The sequence below is a fragment of the Hippoglossus stenolepis genome, chromosome 10, assembly GCF_022539355.2.
Source record: "Hippoglossus stenolepis isolate QCI-W04-F060 chromosome 10, HSTE1.2, whole genome shotgun sequence".
Classification (NCBI taxonomy): domain Eukaryota; kingdom Metazoa; phylum Chordata; class Actinopteri; order Pleuronectiformes; family Pleuronectidae; genus Hippoglossus; species Hippoglossus stenolepis.
Genome location: NC_061492.1, coordinates 18,517,989 through 18,535,855, shown reverse-complemented (window position 1 = coordinate 18,535,855; position 17,867 = coordinate 18,517,989). Strand labels below are relative to the sequence as shown.

Here is a 17,867-nt window from a genome sequence, read left to right as displayed (position 1 = left end):
AGCTGTCCTCTTTTACACTCAATATTGTTGTAATTATCATGTTGGCAACTAAAGTCTCAGACAAGATTCAACATGCTTCCTCTCCTGGTGATTGAATACAGAGAGAACTTCCTACTGAGATTGAGAACATAAACTGTAGACAACAAGGGCCACTCACAGATATTTGAGGTTTTCCAGGTCTTCAAACGCCCCCCTGGGGATCCTTCGTATATGGTTGTTGTTGAGGAGGCTGTGAAGAAAAGACGACAGGGGTCATTTTGTGGTTATCAGACAGTGGGACAGTAAGTTTGGTCTTGGCTAATTCTAAGTGAAGGCCACGTCTGAAGACAAGATGCAATGTAATTTAATTGGCAGTTGTTTTCATCAGATGACCCCGTACCTCAGTCCCAGTAGGAACATGTTGTTAAAAGGTGGAGCTTGTTCACTCTGTTTCACTCCACAGGGCACAGATTTAATTTCCTTGATTCTTTTTGTAATCTGTAGAGTGAAACTTTGTCATAAGCCGACTCCAGAGAAGACTGTGACATTAGTGATGTACAGTATTTCTATCTGTGTTCAACAGTGACATTGGAGAACATCACTGTAGCTCAGAGCCTTATATGCTCTATGTCAAAAACATTGGCTGCTTGGCTGACAATCTTAGGGTCAAATATGGGCTTTTCTCACCTTTAAGGACTTCACTTCACTTCGAAACTTAATCTAAGTCAACATGTCTATATACATATAAATAAATATATATATATACAGTATATATATATGCACATGCACAATATGTTTATTCATTTAGATATAACATATTCTATGTAAGTTGATCAGATATAAGGGTGCTGAGACTGAGCTAGTTTGTTGGATGTCTGGGCTAAATGTGTGTTTGTTGTTTGTTTGTTTTTTAACTAAAATATATTTTAAAAAGTGAATATTTAGATCTATGCTAAAATTGCGGTTACCCAATTCCTTTTTTTTTGCACAGCAGACATGGAGGAGAAATTAATTTCAATAATGCCTGAACGGTTTGAGTAAGGTGAGGTGTGTTTGATTTAGTCTCGCCGTCAGCTGCACAGTCTGAAATGTGACTGTAGCAAGATACTGACATGTCCACATGACCAGATGCCACACACACTCCTTCATTATTTCAAAAAGGTTGCTAAACTAATGCACTGAAAATACAATGGTACATTTTTGCTTTATTATCTTAGCACTGCACCATCTGGCAGGCTGGACATATGATAAATAGCCCTGTGGGTGGAAGTGGAAAAATAAATTCCTCGCAGATTACGAGCTGACCTACATGTGTGAAACCACACAACGGAGCAAGAATTTGCCCGTGCGTGCATGAGCGCGCATGTGGAACACAAACAGGACTTTCAGAGGAAGTGACAATCATTCTGCGGAGTGCCGTTAAAAGGAAATGGACTTGATTCATTTTCAATAGCCGCCTTCTTGAGACACTGGCATTTCTTACAGACAGGATGTCATTACTCTGTAACCACCTTCTACCTCAATATTATTCAGGAAACAATCACATACCAGAGAAAGAGGTTATCCTATGGAATATATACAAAAGATCACGACTGTGCATGCAGAGCAGGGGACCAAGACTTACAGTGTGTTGAGGTTCTTTAATCGTCTGAAGGATCCCGGTTGTATATCCTTGATTTTGTTGAACCTCAGGTCTCTGCAGAAAACAAAGACACATTTGTAAAGTTATATTCAGAAACATTTTTCATTAACAAAGCTAAAGAGAAAAGCTGTGTGAACTCAAAAAAGGCAGCAGCGCACATCTGCGTGAACTCGAGTCCACGGCAGAGCCATCACGCAAAACTCCAAAAGGATAATTGGACACATTACTCATCACACAAGAATGCTTTTGTCGGGCCTAAATCACGAGAGCAGATCTATATGACATTTGCCCCAAAGATAACAAACCACAAGGCTGGACGCAGCGCTCGGCAGGTCACAGTATCAGTCTCCTGTGTAATGGTAATATCGGCTGACGTGACACTAATCACCCGCGCTCTTACAACAAACGGCTTAGCGTGCCACGAAAAAGTGACAAGCTAAAGACTCTAATGCTGCAATTAGCCCAGTGAAGGTAAAAGTCATTCCTAACGCCGTGTGGCATCACCAGCCGCAGACTGTTGTGTGAAATTTGAACATCCCGTTTCAACAGTGATGTTATGTTTGAGGAACTTTGGCTCAAAGTCATCTGACCTTCAGCTGGGCCAAGTTGATTTTTCCCCAGCCATTCATTAGTATTATTGAAGCTAAAGAGTGAACAGATACAGAGACTCTTCTGGTAACATCCATCTAATATGGATGATACCTTTATGGATGGGTTTCTACAGGTTTCAACAGGTTATATTTATGATTTTTTAAGACCACAAATAATGCAATTGAAGACCTATATATGACAGATATGAAGAATTATCAGAGTTCCCCATAATTGAAGATAAGGTGAAGTAGCTGAGTAGAGAGAATAGCCCTCTTAACGGGGGGAATCCGTGGTGTTTTTATTTAAAACTGGTGCATAATATTTTAACATAAAATAGAGTTTTTAAGACCAAAAATTCAGATAATAAAATGTGTCACTAATTAAGACGCCACAGATTTTTATATTTTTATCCACAACAACTATGGTAGGCGATTTGTGCATTAAAGTTACTGAGATCCCCTCCAGCCTCCAAAGGAAACTTCTCTGCACAAAGCAGAGATTTATCACTGCATTGACTGACGGGAGAACTACATCAGCTTTTCTGACCTAGAAAGCTCAACTCCCACAGTAACTTGGACCGTCTACCGGCATTCTTGATGATTCTATGACCTTACAAAGTAAATACTCTGAGGCTGGGTCACGCAGACTTCACTGACTATGCAAAACTGTTGAGACACCAGATCGGTGAGAATCTTCAGATCAGTATTTCTGCAGTTTAGTGCGAAAAGAGAAAGCATACAGATTTAATTTAGATGCTGTGTTCATGCACTAGCTTAGCATTCTTTGTGTCTATTTCTCTCTATGCACAGGCAAAGCACCATAAAGCTATACCTTCCTGAGGGTTTTGCCGTTGTGTGTTTCTGTGAAAATGTGAGCCAAAAAAATAAATGATAAAAAAAAAAACTACTCATTTCATAGCCAGTGAAATGTTTATGGGTCATACGCTCTGTAAAAGCCTTCACATATGGATCCAATCAGAGTGAATACAACATTTCATATGGTGTGAGATAGCACAGGAATCCACTCAAAGAGCTTTTCTGTGACTGACATGCTTTGGATACACAAGCATTAGGATACGTAATTCAATCAAAGATGTTATGATTATTAAAAGAATAAGTAGGAAATTCCTTTGAGAAAATGTAGGTCTTTAGTTGAGATAAAAAAAATGTGGTTACAATGAATGAATCCTTAGTTTTTAAACTAAGACGAAACCATCTCACAATTATGCCGTTTTCAGACATGAACTCCGGAAAATGTCTAGACAATGGGGTCCGTATAATGAGTTTGCCTTTCTCATATGAAGAACAGAGCAGGAAGTCCTCTGTTCAGATGTGTTCACAACAACCGAATCATGGAGCATTCAGGTGAAGGGTGGCTCAGGATGCAGGATGTGACTTATTAATTCCACTGCTGAGATCATGTGTTTTTATTTACAGCACTTAAATAATCCAAAAGCTCTCTAATGTCATTGTCTTTCCCAGTTCACATCTTCATCAGTGTTTTATATGTGAATGGCAACTCTAGAGATATTTCAGTTCTTCATCAAAACACCCACACAATATATCTGGAGTTTTTACGAGTGGGCTATAACTCCAGAGAATGTCCAGAGCCTATGACTCAGTGATTTGCACATACAGCCCCTAGGATAGTTTCAGGAGATAATCCGGAGTTTATTGCAAGTCTGAAAGTTTCTTTAGAGAGTTCAAATAAGAGAGATTAGTACTAACCCTAAGAAAACTGTTGAACGCTCTTAAATGGAAACAACAGGGATCACTGCTCAGTGAAGAAGAAGGAAAACATATCTCTCCAGGTAATGGGCCCATGAGGGTGCAGAGTGCACTGCCCGGACATGCTGAAGGCAGGGGCTGTCCCGCTCGTGTGCCTGCCTGCCTGCCTCCAGCTCTAAAGGATGAAGGCAAGGAGGAGGAAGAGGAGAGCAGGGCTCTGTTCTGTTTTACGCAGCTCCAGTCTGTCAGCGGTATTTAGTGCACTAACATGAAAGCAGTGGTTCTAATTTATGCTACAGGAACTTTAAAGTAAGTTTAAAGTTGTTACCCGAGTTAAGCCTGGTATAAAAAAGTGAAATGTTCAAATCTACCAAATGTTAACTCTGTAAAAAACATGTTTAAACTGGAGCAGACTATGAAAACCTTTGTTTTAACTATAGTATGCTTAATTTGAAAAGATTGTATTAAAAACACCACAATGACACCAAACAGGTCCAATTTCAACATAGAGTTGGAAACCGAAAAGTCTCGAGCTGCAGCTGTAACCGTGGCTACATCCATGCTACTATGTTTTCATCTTAGTTCTGGATTTAACAAGCTCTAGTCCTTGTTCATACTCACCTGAAAACACACGTCATGGATGTATGTAGCCTGTAGCAGTGATATCAAGCTACTGCAGAATAATTGTAATCAATAGAAAACAACAAATATATTTTTTAAAAAACAGAATCAACTGACTAATTAGATCAAGTTCTCTACTGGGCCATCTCACCCTTTGAAGCACAATGAAGCTAAACGGTAAATGGACTGCAGAATATTCTTTTTTTAATCTTAACAACCACTCTCAAGCTTTTTACACTACAAGTCACATTCATGAATTAATACAGTGCAAGTATATGCTGCACTTTTTACAACACACCATTCATGCACTGCCGGCAATATGAGGCTTAGTATCTTGCCCAAGGACACTTCAGCATGTTAACTGGAGCAGCCGGGGATTAACCCATCCACCTTTGTTGGTGGATGACTCACTGACCCTCCTGAGCCACAGATGCCACAGGTATGTACATGTTTTTAGAACTTATATATAATTTCTTTTGTCCTTTTTATCTGCACATGTGACACTGTGGAAACTCTGCAAATCCTTTCATGGATTGAAAGCAGCAATTGTGAAAAAGCTCACAAACTCATAATGTAGAGTCACACAGAAATCCACATTAATAGATTGTTGATTATTATACAACATTCAGTTTGTTAACTCAGTGGCTGTGTGTGTGTGCACGTGCACGTGCACATGCCTCCCTTCCATGACTGTGTTTGCAGAGAAGGATAAGTGCACCGGTGTGCTGTGTGCATTCAGAGGCTCAGCTGTCGGTGGGGGCTGACCAGAGGGTCCTGGTCTTGGCAGGGGGTTGATGACATCAGCAGCACTGTGCTCTCATGGCCTGCAGTGAGTGAGTAAGACTGAAAAGTTGCCTTTGATCACAGAATGGCAGCACACACTGAATTGCATTGTGTTGCCTTCAGATCTGTCAATAAAAACATGGTGTGTGCCAAAAGCCTGACCCTGCCCATCCATCGCAGCCCAGAGGCACCAAACACACCGACAATAATCACGTGCCATCCTCTACTACAGAGCAATAAGGCTGTTTTACAAAGCCAATTCACAAGATCTAATCTCACAGCAAAGTTCATTTCCCAAGCATGGAAGCAACAAAATGCACAATTGTTTGACCACAACTAAACAGGAAGCAATGATTGCATTTTGTCAGAGGAGCATGACGGCCGATAAAGCTGCTTTGTGCTGGTTTATCTTAAAGGAACATGAGAAAAGCAGGGGAGGAGAATGAGTCATTCCACGAGGGAGAAAAATACAGGAAAAGCAAGGGGGACATTTAGTAAACAGGGACTAAGTGTGACATTCTTCAGCAAACAGTTCCATTTAGTTGCTACAAAAATGAGCACAAATTGCTGAACATTTTACGACATTTATTCTGTGAGTTGTGAAATCAGTCTATTAACTTCCATGAATGTGTTTAATTGGAGTTTTAATGTTAAGGGGACGATAGAACAGAGGCTAATCCTGCAGAGCGGCTGACTCAGCCTGAGAGTGAACAGCTTCCTTGGCTCAGTAATGAAGGATTAACTTGACAACAGCAGCAGAGCGAGTAAAACAAAAGATCATTTGATTTATTTTTGAAGACGAAGATGTTTGTCATTAACCCACACAGGAGTTTGGGCTCATAATTGAACATGCCATGCTCATTAGAGCGGAGTCACAATGTGAAAATGTTTTAAATAAAAAGTAGCCCAGAGATTTACTCCTACAGAGAGCTTTGTAGAGGGATTTTCAAGTTCCTTTGTTTGCACTAGAGCTTTCTGGCATTAACTAAACTCAAGCCATTTCTCAAAACCGGCTCTTAACATTTAGGTGCCCTGGGTGAGATGAAGGGGAAGAGCAGTGAAATGCAGCATGCACATGAATGCAGCAGTGGTATTAAACCAAAAAAACTTAAAATAAAAAATTTGAAACCATGGAACATTTTACTACACGATGAGTACTATTACTTGATACCTTAAGTACATATTGCTGATAACACTTTCATACTTTTATTTATATACAGTTCTAAATGTTTGCTTTTTAAATTTTTAGCACTTTTACTTTGAGTTACATGTCACATCACACACTGATGCTTCAGTATTGATTAACTGATGATTTCACATACAATAATATATCAAACATAAGAAACAAACCAGTAGTTTTACTCGAACATTTTAACTACATTTTGACTTTAACACTTAGTTTTACTTAAGTCTGACTGTTCCTTCAGTACTTTTACTTGAAGAGTATTTTGACATTTCTGTCTTGATACTTTTATGTCATCCACCACTGCTGGCTTGCCCATCAGATTTATATTCCTTTAATATGTATGAGTCTAGCTGCCATAGTAACATTTCCCAGCGTTATAGGTACTATGCTACATTATAATGTAAACATAAGACTGCACCTCCATATCGGTCATTTTCCTCCTCTTCTTTTCTTAGTTTTTATTCTTGTTTACCTGAAGGCTCAGGCCTTCTCATTATGAAAAACTTGAGATAATAATAATTATAATAAAAATAATGATTAATTAAGGCTGATCCAATTCAGTACTTGCATCAGTCAGTGTTACTTCCTTGTCTTGGACTGAGTGATGCACAATTACTCATCAAATTGCAGACATTATCTCATTCTATCAGTCAGTTTATCATTGTAATTGAAGGGTGTTTCTGTCGATAATGTCTTTACAGTAACAATTAGGAGTCAAATTATCTAAGCTGCACCCCCGGGACATTCTGCAATGCCACTAGCCAGCCCTGCTCAAAACATTACAATGACCTATTTAGAGCAGACAACGCTGACAATCTGCTGCAGTGTTTTGAACACACTGTGTCTGAGATGAAGCTGCAGGTCCAGTGAGTGCACTGGGGTGATTTAGGGACAGAGTAACTCTTACCCCCCACACAGGAGGATTACAGTACTTATTGGTCAATGTGCTACAACAAACATTTGAATGAATTTACTCAGGTGATTTAGTACTAGACTACTAAGACTTATAATTTACAGTCCTCATATTATATGCAAAGGATTCACATCAGTTGATCTCAATAAAGACACTGAAAAGCACACAATCCATTACGTAATCATGGACCAAGTCTAAGACGTCACCTGCCAAAGGCATCCATGTGGGAGCCCAGTATTTAACCCTTCATTTCAAATTTTAATGCTACTTTTGAACTTAGGTTTTTTTGTCCCAAGTTCCCATTAACTGGTAACCCTAACAATGCTCTAAACAATAATGTGCTCTCCTTGGCCTGGCACTTCAGAGGTTTGACACACATCCAGAGAAACTCACAGGTCTTTGAGAGAAGATGTATACCCAATGGCAAGGCTGCATGTCAATCACAAGAGTGGGGTTAACATGCTGCACTGGTTTGTGTAACTGGCAGGCCACCCATCCATAGGCTGAAGGAACTGGAAAAAAAAGATTATGCTGAGAGTTCTCTACCACCAGCCTTTAACAATAAACAGCGTGACGGGAAAATGAAAAACTGTTGCGTTCCATTTGGGGTTCCCAGCACCCACCGCAGGGGCAGAAACACTGAGATAGATTCCATTCATTTTTGTGAGAGAAGAATCAAAGTGATTCAGACAGCTTGATGTGTGGATAGTGGTTGCCCACAGACATCTGACTGAAGAGGATTGTTGCGAGTATCCTGTTTGGCTCTTACCTAATCAGCTGATTATCAACTATGCCATCTCGTTTTCCCAGGAAGCTCCTCTACATTTAAGAGACTAAAGCTGCTCTCAGACATGCACTGAACTCCAGACATTTTCATGCCATTTTCTGGGGGCTACGAGTGAGAACGCACATTTGCTCCGGACATTCTCTGCTTCCTGCCAGCCCCCTAGTTAAATGTCCAGAATATGTCAGAGTGAGCCCATGAGACAATACAGCAGGAAAAGTTTCCAGCATTTGGTCATGTTGATGCGTTCTTTGGGCATGTTGATGCGTTGATGTTGATGCGTTGATGTGAAAGGTAATGTCTGAAAATGTGCACTGTAGCTGGCAAATGGTTGTAGGTGCTAACTACTGGGCGGGATCCACACGTGCTGACAGTTTGTAGCTAAACTGTCAACACATGTGGATCTAATGCTCTAATGCATAAGTTGCTCAAAAATTACTGTGGGAGAGTAAATGACGTGCACTTGTTAAATAAACACCCTCTCCTAGCATTACCAGTAAAACATATCTGACACTGCCACTGATGTGCTCATCTGCTACCATGGCATTCACAAGGCAAATAAATCTCATGAAGCAAATAGGTACAGCAGCTGTAGAAAAAGAATTTCAGAGGAGATATCTGTAAATTCTTCTCTGAGCTCCGACGACGGCTGAACCTGGCCACTGCCCAATTCAACCAGCATCTGAATGCCATGTGTGGACCTCTCCTCTTTCTCTCCCTCTCTACTCAGGAAAGTCATTTGGCTTTGTGACACATGCCAAGGACTCTCCGGTGTACGTGAGTCATTCTTAGCTAAACAAGAACATGGCTGGCTCCTTGTTGGGTGGAGGAACACAGAACCAGGATCTCCAAACATGGCTGCGGTGGATCTCTGCAAAGCACATCCTTCGTAAAAGTGACAAGGGTTTGTTTCTTGTCAAGGGAGAGCTGGTGAAAAGTAGGAGCTACGGCTGGGCAATTAACCAAAAATATATCAAAACCAACATTTATAATCTCTAACCAACCATATTTTGCCAATGTCGGTTAATTTGGTTAATACTTTCCCCAATGCGTGCATTCACAAACTGGGGGGGGGGGGTTATTAATTGTATTGGAATAATCGGGATACTGATTTGAAGTCATATCGCCCAGCCCTAGTAGGAGCCTGTCAGAATCGTACAGATCCTGAAGGGTTTGGGCTGCTGAATACAGCTCAAGGTCATAATGAATGAAAAAGGGAGAACAATCCACATTAAGGAGTAGTGCACGTACAGTACTTTGGGAACAATCACAGGAACTGTTGACTTTGCTGGAATCTTCGGCTGGAAAGGTTGTGTACACACATCTATGGTGATAACGGACTATAGCGTCATCTATTAGAGACTGTCCAGCACCGATTACTGTCACAGTGACCCACTTATGTCTACTTCTGACAATGATGAATTGATTAATTTGATAATGTCAAACCCAAAAACAACACAATTACATTGCCATATTGATATCAATACATTAGCTCACTTTACTGCCAGTCATTAGGTTGATAGACTATAACGTGTTGTGAATGTAAATGCACTGAACTGTTTGCTATGGTGGATTTCACTTTTGTTTTTTTAAGTTTTGTTGTTAAATTCCACAACTTGGAAAATCATACTGGAGACAGTGAAGCTGCCAAATCGGGGCTGCCTCCTGAAAGTCAAACATTCTAAGCATCAGTCAGTCAAAGATTCCTCAGTCGGCTGAGATTCTTCAAGAACATTTTGTTTCTTTATTTGCCAGTGAGTGAGCAGTGTACTTGAGAAGTGACCGCTTCCTTCTTTCACAGTGCTCTCTGGGGTAAAATCATTCCACTACGTCAAATCATCGTATCTGCTGGGAGAAGATGTCGGTGATAAGCAACTGCAGACCTGAACTCTGTTTGTCTGACACAGTCTGTAGCTTTTGTATCATGTCTGGTTTCTGCAGAATATCTTGATGCACATTTCTCCTCGGTTGTTATCACAGTTAACGTGCATTAGCTCGGAGGGATTACTTGGCTTGTTCACTATATCAGGTGAACATCAATGTGACCCTGAGCGCATTCATAAGTTCAAGAAAGCGTTGCTTAGTATTTGAAAAAAAAGAGAAAGACAAATCATCAAAAAGTTTTACTAACATCTAAATCTGATTCAAATGTTGAAAAAAATAAGGAATAATTATACAGTATGAAGGACTTTTCTCGGCCAAGTGTCTGAATATACTTCACAAAGTGTTTTGTGAACAAACAATGCAACTAATGAGACAATAAAAAGCATTGGTCAACAAAAGAGGGAAAAGTATTTCACAAATGTGTTTTTGTGTTCAATTGTTGTGAAGTTGCCTTTGGCCTCCATGAAAAACATCAAACTGACTGGACAAACATTTCTGCAGAGCAGTAAACTTAATAGGAGCCTATTATCAAACTTGCCAAAATTAAATTCATACTTTATTCATGATAGATTTTCATGAACTAATTTGGAAGAAATGTGAAACAGTGTTCCCCATAATTCCCCAGCTGTCTTGCATTGGATGGGCACAGGAAGAGGCCAGTAGAGTTTCTTTCAACAACTATCTTGGGCCCAATCTCCCTGTGCAAATGAGCAAAGCTTTGGGGATTTCTGGCTTTGCATTCCATAATGCTGCAGAGACTGAGTGCCTCACAAAGCCTGACTGCAGCAAATTCCACACAATGGAACTCCACTTTCTCTCCCTGACTCACTGACACTCAGTCAGACCAAGCCAAAGAGAGCAGGGTGAGCAGTAAGAGACATTCAGACAGAATAGTGGCAAGACGATGACCGCCAGATAGTAACCCATGCAGAGCTTAAAGGAGGGTGTCACAGAAATTTGTGTCCCCGATAAAGCCATTACCAGGCGGAACCATTGCTGTGAAATCAAATCTACAGCCCGGTGACACTGTGACACCAACCCCCACTGAAATGATTCACCAGCCTTCCTGCACCCACAAACAGCAGTTTCCACTCATGTTCTGGACACTCAGCGCTGCCGTTCAGAAAACACTCAGGTACAAAACTGAGAGCTAGTCCCACACTGTGCAATTGCATCAGTCCAGCCCTACATTCCCCAATGTCTGTGAGTGAGTGAGTAAGTAATAGAGTCGGCCAAATTCCGTGTGAATGACCAACGTAACACAATTAGTTGGTCAGTCGAGATTTGGGGAGTTTCCCCTTTGGCCATAGCCATTTTAAATTAATTTGTCACAAGCAGTTTCCATTATGTCATCGGGGGGGGGGCCTTTACAAGCAGACCTGCCAACATTCGTTGCTACATTTTCAGACACCATTTGCAAATTTTCTCTAACTTTAGGACAAACCGTAGCTACTTTCCAGGGAGGCCACTGGCCAACACTGGCCAACATGCCCTAGGAGTAAGGGGGAACCTATCTCCATTCAGTGAGTGTCATAGAATTCCCAGCACTATCCACTGTGAAAGATAAAAGCTCCCCTCACACATGCGCTACCACCCTGAACTTTTCTAGATACTACCTGGAGGACCTGTATGTGTAAACACAAATGTCTGAATCAGTTGAACCTAACCTTAAATGGACTTAACACTGGCAGTTTCCAAGTAAAAGGTCCATGTAATGAAAAATTGTACGTGTGGCTGAAACCATGTGGTATAAGACAGAAAATATGAAACAATGGCACATGAATATGCAAAGTGGCGTATTGCAGTTCCACATGGTTACAACTAAAACCTAAATTTCGGACATTGACAATACCAGATCCAGCCTTAAAGTAAGTTTCAACCTGGTATTGTTTACTTAAAACCAACTTCTATGAAGTACGCAGTTTCAAAATAGTTATTTACATTACCTTTGTCTTAAAACCTCAATCGACACAGAAAGAAAGTCAGTGATCAACTGAATACAGTTCACTATAAGCATGAGCCAGTTTATAAATTACAGCCGATCACAACTGACTGACATGTTCCCAGCTCTGAAGACATATACATACAGAATGTGTATGTCACTGTTATTAAACTAGCACCATATAAAATGCAACAGTCATAATAAAGCAACCAGCCAAGATGTCCGAATATGGCACACTGGGCTACTGACTTGTGACATACAAATCCTCCTTTAACCTGACAAGCTTAGTTTGATGTGATAAAAACAGAATAGTAATACTTGTGTTTGAGTCTTTTTCTAGAGTTACTGAGGTAATGCCAGTAAAACAAACTGTTTATATTTGATTTTGGCAAAATAGTGCTAATGTAAAAACAATCATTTCTCAAACTCCAGCAATTCCCCGAGAAGATATGAAGCAGTGTCATTACGGAGAGGAAACACAATTTATTATCATGCCTCAAGCAGAAAGTCCATAGAGAAAACAGCTGAAAAACAAATGTAGGCCAGATAGATAAAAAAAAAAGCGTCCATGTTCCTTTGGTCCAAGTGTCATGTAGAAAAGCTCCTGGCACAAAGCCCATGTGCAGTAGTACGTCTGAGCCAACGCTTCTCAATTCTCTACTGCAGTGGCCCAGAGGAAACAGGGAAACTGAAAGAGATGTTTTGAGTTTCAAAAGATTGAAGACAATGATATTCATTGTTTTAAGCTACTAGGAAACAACTCTGGGTTTTAGCGCCTTTTTTATCTGGACTGTTTCCACCTTAGAAACTTGCTTAATGATGCATATATAGATGAATACACACACACATAACACCGGAGGTCATAATAAAGGAAATTCAATGCTAATTGAAACTGCCTGACTCACTAGAGCAAGACTACAGCTGTACAAATATATCGAAAAAGGGTCATGCAACAAAAAGATAAACAGGAGTAGATTTCATATGATTAACAGATACTGTTAAATTTTAATTTCTTTCCCTGAATAACTTAATAAGTCAACAAATGCTTGACTTTTCCATCATGTTGTGCTTAACACACTAAAAGGCTTGCATGGTGAGTCATCTCCCAATCATAACACACAGCTCCAGATCAAGTATCTATGCAACAAAAAAGATTTCTTTACTTTCTCTGACTTAATCCCACAAACCACTTAGGACCTCAAGGAAAGCTCTGACCCATAAGACCTTAGTACAATATCATTTAAAAGCTAACAGAAACTCCAGAAAGAAGGATTTAAAACACCTCCCACCTTTTTTAATCAACTTTGACGACTAGGTTATGAGGCTTCGTTTGATCTACCACAGCAGAAGGACCACAAAAATGCATGAACACAACTCATCCTCACATTTAGACAACAGCGCCTAGGTGAGCTTACGGTTGGTGTATGCGAGTTCTCGCACCGCAGACATCCAGCGATGTGAGGGAACATTTTTATACAGCAGAATGAGGGAAGGCCAGGTACGACCTGTGTTCATGTACTGACTTGACAGCCGAGCTAAGGCAACAAGTGGCTAGAGCTTCAAAGCTCACACCAGCACAAGATCCTGGGGAAACCAAAGCATGCTCGCCTGCTCTGATCTGCCCCTTTGATCAGATTTAGACACATCCTACAGGCATCCTAAACAATCCTTTCATTGCTGTGGTGCAGGGTAGACTTTTTCTTTCCTTTAGGGGGGGGGGGGGAGATCCGCACAGACTTGCACCGCGGGTTCCCTTCAGGGCTGTGGGCTCGGCCCAGAGGACAAGGCTAATTCTGAGGACCCTGCTGTGGTACAGGCTGTCAGAGCTGCCCCCTTTGTTGTCCCCCAAGATTGCAAAGGGATCAGGAAGTCCTCCATCGAGCTGCTCTGGAGCAAACATCTTCTCTGGGAAATGAAGTCCACCCCCGCCTGGAACACGTAGAATCTCCCCCCAAAAGATATAAGTGTGTGTGTGTGTTGGGGGGGGGAGAGCAGGCTGTGGTTTCAATAAAATCTAATTGGTCTCTCACTTGCAGTCTAAGTGTGTTTCATGTCCCGGGGAAGGAGACGTTAACACTCGCTGTGGCTCCGCCGGTGAAGAGCCCGGTGAAGAGCCCGGTGAAACGCTGCGCATCCCCCGCGGGCTGTGACCCCGAAACACCCGTCAGACGAGCCTCTGCTCTGACCAGCTGAACCCGCACACAGGTGCCCCAACCCGGGGGGAGACATTGTGATAGACTGCGGTGGAGCGTTACGTAAGTTTAGCTTTAGTCCTCAGCTATTTGAAAAAAAAGAAAGAAAAACTTCGCGCTAACTTTATCAACCTTCACAACTCTTCCGAGTTTTCTCCGCGTTCCCCCGCGTCCTCCTCCTCCTCCTCCTCCTCCTCCCCGCGGGTCGGTTCCCGTTCGGTTCTGAGGCAAAAGGGAAAAAGGAGAGGCTACTCACAGGATGGTGGTCTGATGGGACACTGCCGGCACCGTCTCCAGGTTTAGGTGCATACATCTCACGGTGGTTCGGAAACACAGGCAGCGGCTCGGGCAGCAGAGTCCGGACCGTGGTCCCGCGACCAGCAGCAACAGGGCGGCCGCGAGGAGAGGCGCAGAGAAGAGCTGGGCAGCCCGCAGCGCCATTGCTAGCAGTGAGCCGAGCAGAGCACAGACCGCCAGCTGGCCCTCACACACACAGACACAGACACACACTCACAGACACAGAGACACACACACTCTCTCACACACTCACACACAGAGAGAGAGAGAGAGAGAGAGAGAGAGAGAGAGAGAGAGAGAGAGAGAGAGAGAGAGAGAGAGAGGCTGCTCTACTGGGAGAGAGAGAGCGAGAGAGAGAGAGAAAGGTCCCCCTCATGCAAGTGAAGCGTCAGTATCCAAAAGATTGTAAGATTGTAATAACCTTATGAGTGTTTGCTTTAACCCACCATACTTCACTTTTTTTGCAAAGTCATTTTGACTAATTTCAAAATTCGCAGGACTCCACCTCCCCAACATCCAATAATTTGTTACAGCCTAAGTGAACCCTTTTGTCATGATACTAAACTTTGCTGTAATCTCAAAATGTCATTGAGCAAATTATAGCGACGGATTTCTCTTTTTTCTCAGAGATGGAGCCCACACAAGATAGATGATATTCCCGGGACCCCCTACGTTTAGCTTTAAAGGTTCAGTGTGTAAGATTTAGTGACCACTAGTGGTGAAGTTGCATGTTGCATGTTGAGAATCAGTGGTAGCCTTCAGTTGTCATAAAAACTCAAAAGGTGTTTAGTTTGTCCACTCTGGGCTACTGTAAAAAACATGGCAGCCTCAGTAGCGAGGACCCGCTCCTGATGTAAATACAAATGGCTCATTCTAGGGTAAAGAAAAGAACAACTTGTACGATTTAGATGATTACGACCTAGTGAAAACATCACTAGAATTATTTTATATTCAATTTCTGCCTATAGATCCCTTTCACCTAAATCTTACACACTGGACCTTTAATTATAATTTGACACCTCTAATTAGTTATTTGTGAGGTCAGCATGATAGAAATATCCTTAAAAGATATTCGACATGTATTTAAAACATTTTCATCATGTCAACACTGAATATAACATGATTATTATAATGAATGAATCAAGGACCGTAAGGGACCCCCATTTGAGAGCCATTGCATTATGGGATTAGGTTGTTCGGTGTACTTGAGGACATTTCTGTAAAGATGTAACCTTGACACTTGAAAATACACACCCTTAAGTAAAAGTGGCAAAAAGTGTAAGAATACTCCCCTACATCCTGCATTCAAAAGTAAGACATATGAGTGTAAATAAAGCTACTTTTATTATTTGATTAATGCTGTAGCTGGTGAAGCAAATTTTAACTAATGTAATAGAATATAATACAACAAATTCTTTAAATAATAATAATTATTAAATAAAATAAATGTAAATAATAATAAAAACACAGGGACTCAAGATAGCCCCATACCGTGTGATGATCATACACTGTACATTTTTTATGTTAGCTGTATAATATAGAAAGAGAGAGCCAGACAACCCTGCAAAAAACAGATGTAATACATAAAGTGATAAATCAAGCAGTTTTTTTCCTCATACAAGGAAAAACTATTCTGTCCCGTCACAGTGGAGGATCACTGTACAGAGTGAATAGCTTCCTGTAGCGTTCCATGTTACAGCAGAGCTGAATAAGTCTCTTTGATATGGTGATTACAATAAAATAGAAATGTTAAGTTAAACCAATGAGCAAACGTAAAAAAGATGCCCTGCTCTTGTCATACCTAAATGAAATGCATTGATTAATATTATTGATTTGACATATTCTTGTTCTGACATGTTGACACATCTGCCTTGAAGAAGACTTTTGTCCTCTCTGTAAATGGGGAAATATGACAAAAATGAACAAAGGAATGTAAAGCGAGCTGATATTTTTAGTTGGAAGGCCACTGGTGGCCCCTGGTGGTGGCGGCAGAGTACTGCCTATGATATGTTTTGGTTTGGTTTTAATACAAAAGCACTACAAAGTGGTGGTGTGTTCAAAAAATTAGCTGAAATGCTATTTCCAGCTAAGAACCTGAAAATGTTCTTTGTTTTATGCCTATGTCAAACAAATATTGTTTTCATATGGATGAGAAAATATATTAATATTCAATTCTCTTAGTCAGCAAGGTAAAGCTAAGCTAATTTCAGGGCTAATTAGCATCCGATCAGTCACAGGTGAGCACTATAAAGATGTCCACCTGACGCACCAATCAGAAAGGAGAAATTTAAATGCTTCACCACTTCACATAAATTGACATTTTATTTGTTGAAGAGCGTCATTGACATGAAGTTAAACTGTATCTACAGCATTGTTGTTGTTACACTAGCGTTCCTTTGTCAATAGGTTGGGTTTGCTGACATCTGCTGGTCATATACTGAAATAACACGTACCCTGTAACCCATTTTTCACAACCTATCAAATAATTTTATGCCACTCATCAGCGGCTGCAGCTCACGGAGTACTCCTCGCTTGCTGCCTCCTGATTGGTCTATTATCTCAAATTGTAACTGCATTAACCTCATTCCACATCCATGTTCTTGATTTCTGCATTGTGTGGGTGAGAGGTGGATGCGTCCCCTGTTGCTGGCACACAGCTGCGTCATTGTTACCATTTCAGCCATTAACAATACTGTTCCATGACTGTTGTTAGCATTTCCACAGCCTGACAGACTGAAGGCACAGATTAACTAGGGAAGCTTTGTTTCAGAATATTCTGGTCCCCTCAATAAAAACAAAACATTCTGTGGACTGGGCTATTTTATTGTCAGAGAGCTGTGCTGACAATCTCCACTGGTGTATATTGGTGAATTTCCTTCTGTTGTACTACATCATGGCTCGTAAGGGCCACAAAATATGTTTAAGTTAGAATAAATCATAAGCAGTTGTGACTTCCACTTTATCTTTTCATGTGTTCCATGTGTCAGGAAGCTGCTGCCGATATTTTCTCGGTGACCTAATGACCTGCATGACCTTTCATCATTTCCTAACACCTTGGTTTTGATCATTATCTTATTTGTTTTTTAGTTCCACCATGTGTGCAAAGTCAGAGTTATTTTAATGTTATTATTATTATATTTATTTATTCAGTTAAATCTGAAGTCAGGGCCTTAATGGACACAAATTGAAATCCAAACCTCTATGGAGTAGCATAGATGAGGATCTCTAAGTTCCCTGCTGTATATTACACCATCCTAGTCTCAATGGTTAAAGTCTCCCACTACGATCAGTTCTTGGTTAGGTTTTGTACATGATGATGTACTCAG

At 40.9% G+C, this 17,867-nt stretch overlaps 1 protein-coding gene across 1 annotated transcript in view; it reads right to left on the bottom strand.

The window, feature by feature from the left end:
* Positions 1 to 14,793, bottom strand: part of LOC118116183 (peroxidasin) — a 59,248-nt gene extending 44,455 nt beyond the window's left edge. The window contains exons 1-3 of the mRNA XM_035167577.2: positions 14,501 to 14,793; positions 1,604 to 1,675; positions 158 to 229 (exon numbers count right to left, since the gene is read on the bottom strand). Coding sequence (XP_035023468.1) covers positions 158 to 229; positions 1,604 to 1,675; positions 14,501 to 14,685 — 329 coding nt within the window. The 5' untranslated portion in view covers positions 14,686 to 14,793. The remainder of the gene's footprint in view (positions 1 to 157; positions 230 to 1,603; positions 1,676 to 14,500) is intronic.
* Positions 14,794 to 17,867: the final 3,074 nt, after the last annotated feature.